This window comes from Mandrillus leucophaeus, unplaced genomic scaffold (assembly GCF_000951045.1).
Source record: "Mandrillus leucophaeus isolate KB7577 unplaced genomic scaffold, Mleu.le_1.0 Scaffold1010, whole genome shotgun sequence".
Classification (NCBI taxonomy): domain Eukaryota; kingdom Metazoa; phylum Chordata; class Mammalia; order Primates; family Cercopithecidae; genus Mandrillus; species Mandrillus leucophaeus.
This window is the reverse complement of record NW_012098211.1, coordinates 179205-181958: the sequence shown is the minus strand read 5'-3', so window position 1 is coordinate 181958 and position 2754 is coordinate 179205. Positions and strand designations below refer to the sequence as shown.

The following is a 2754-nucleotide window of genomic DNA, read 5'->3' as shown; positions in this document are numbered from 1 at the left end:
CAGCTACTCAGGAGGCTGAGATGGGAGAAGGGCTTGAACCCAAGAGGTGGAGGTTGCAGTGAGCCAAGATTGTGCCACTGCACTCTAGGCTGGGTAACAAGAATGAAACTCTATCTCAAAAAAAAAAAAGAAAAGAAAAGAAAAAGAAAAAGAAAAACATTGGAAATGTGGCACTCCTGATACTTTTCCAAATCAACCCTCTCTATGTCCCATCATCACCCCACCCTAGTGGGGAGACTGAAGTGGCCAGGGATTTGCCCAAGGTGCACAGTGGGTTCCAAGTTCACTGCTGATTACATCTGACCGAGCTCCTTTTCCGAAGTTCACTTTGTTTAATCTTTCCAGTGACGGTTTTCAGCAGCTCCAGGACAAACTCCACCTGGTTAAGTATAAGGGAAATCCACAGTGACTTAGTCCTGTTGTCATATCCTACCAATTCCCCACCCTCCTCCTCTGCCCCTTTACAGTCTCCCACACAGGCTGACACCATATGGTGGCCTTAATGGAAGCCACCGAGTGTGTCAGGTTCTCCCCTTGGCCCTCTGAAGGTGGATGTAGCCATGTGCTGTGACTCAGGAGCTGTGAGTGGAAGTGAAGTGTGTCACCTCAAGACAGAAGAGTTGGGAACCATTGAGACTGGCCACCCTCTCCTCCATCTCTTAGAGCAGCTGACAGGTTCTGCATGGAGGCTGCTCCTTTATCCTGTTGGTGAATGAGGGGATGTGAAGCACAAGGCCCAGCAGAGCCATGGTGGACGTGCAGCATGAGCAGGATAAGAACCTTCAGTGTTGTAAATTTCCATCATCTGGGGCTGTTTGTTACTTACAGTGATTTCTAGCCCATTGTAGCAGGCATGCACCATCTATTTCATGGTCTGTGAAGCAGACTAGCCTATCCTCCAAACATGACTGGTTGTCAGACACACGTAGGTTTCAGTTTCAGCTCTTCCTCTTATTGACTGCAACCTTGGGCATTTGACTTTGAGTCTCTGAGCCTCAGTTTTGTTTTTGTAAAATGGTTTGCTATGCTATCTCAGGTTGAGGAGAAGATTTAATGAAATAAAAATGCATGTAAAGCATTGAGCCCAGGGCCTGGCACACACAGTGAGTACTCAATCAGTGTTAGCCATGTAGTTTCACAATGTGTATTCACTGTCAGTACTCAGACAATGTAGTAAAGTATTACAAAGAAGTAAGTGTTCACTTTTTGGCATATGTACCTCTTTGCACTTTATTGTCAAACAGATAATGCCACGTATACTTTTTCAAAGTATAATTTTTTTCTCTTAATATGTGTTGAGATGTATGTTAAATATAAAAAAATCTGAATCATTATTTTAAATTGCAGGATTATATTCAATTTTATGAAAACTTTATTTCTCTATTGTTTGACTTTTTGTAGGTTGCACAAGGCATTGAATTAAAATAAACATATCAGAATGAATTGCATTTATAAAGATAAATATCATTCTATTTTTTGTTTGTTATATGTATGTATATATATTTTCAGTTGCAAAACAGAACATATTTCTTCCCATGAATCGTGTTAGAAAAAGTTTGGAAGCTGCTGATTTGGATTTCTTTTTTAATTTTTACAGGATTGTAAATAACCTTTTAAAAAATATCCTTGGGCACTTGACTGATTTTTGCCTTTAGGTTAATATGCCAGCAATGATTCCTTTTGGGTTTCTGACACAAGATAGCAGTTTCCATCCAAATAAATCAACTATGCCATCCCATCCCTAAGCCAAACTTCTTCTTCTACAGAAGAAAAACCCAGTACTGTGACTGCCTAAGCTTCCCCCTGCACGGCCACCCTATGAGACATGGGGCAGGAGCACTGGAAGCTGTTCAGGGGCACCAGACCCCTTCCATCTGCCCTCACTCACCTTCCTTGGGGACTTGCATGAGACTGTCACTGACTTTACATGTTGCTGCAGCTCCTTGGTCAGCTGGTCCTTATCACGGGACAGAAACTGTGGTGTCAGGACAATAAACACCTTTACCACCTGCAGAACGAGGGCAAAGGCTTACAGTGAGTGTCAACCTATTACATAGCTTAAAAAGTCAATATTGGTCGGGTGCAGTGGCTCACACCTGTAATCCCAGCACTTTGGGTGGCTGAGGCAGGCAGATCACTGGAAGTCAGGAGTTTGAGACCAGCTTGGCTAATATGATAAAACCCCATCTCTATCCAAACTACAAAAATTGACTGGGTGTGGTGGTGCACACCTGTAGTCCCAGTTACTTGGGAGGCTAAGGTGGGAGAATTGCTTGAGCCCAGGAGGCAGAGGTTGCATGAGCTGAGATTGTACCATTGTACTCCATCCTGGGCTACAAGAGTGAAACTCTATCTCAAAAAAATAAAATAAAATAACAAGAAAATATAGAGAATTTCACCAAATACCTGGAATTTATTTTTTAAGGATTAAAAAGATGTATAGAATTGAGAAAAATGACAGAAATTAAAAATCCAGTAGGTGGATACAACAGCAAATTAGACAAAACAGAAGAGAGGATTAGAGAAGTGGAAGTTAGGTTAGTAGAAAACACTGAAATTGAAGGTTAGAGAGAGAGAAAAAGATGGGAAACACAGGAAAGTTAACAAGAGACATGGAACATATCAGACAGGTCTAACTTGTGAGGAATTAGAGTGCCAGAACCAGGAAAGGAAGTGGAACAGTACCTCTATTTAAAGAGAAAATGGGGTTGGGTGCAGTGGCTCACCCCTGTAATCCCAGCACTTTGGGAGGCC

General features: G+C 42.1%; 1 protein-coding gene across 1 annotated transcript in view; it reads right to left on the bottom strand.

Moving 5' to 3' along the window:
* The window catches only part of LOC105536409 (nuclear pore complex-interacting protein family member A2-like), a 34289-nt gene that overhangs the window by 19239 nt on the left and 12296 nt on the right, over positions 1-2754 (bottom strand). The window contains exons 2-3 of the mRNA XM_011975811.1: positions 1889-2008; positions 305-379 (exon numbers count right to left, since the gene is read on the bottom strand). Coding sequence (XP_011831201.1) covers positions 305-379; positions 1889-2008 — 195 coding nt within the window. The remainder of the gene's footprint in view (positions 1-304; positions 380-1888; positions 2009-2754) is intronic.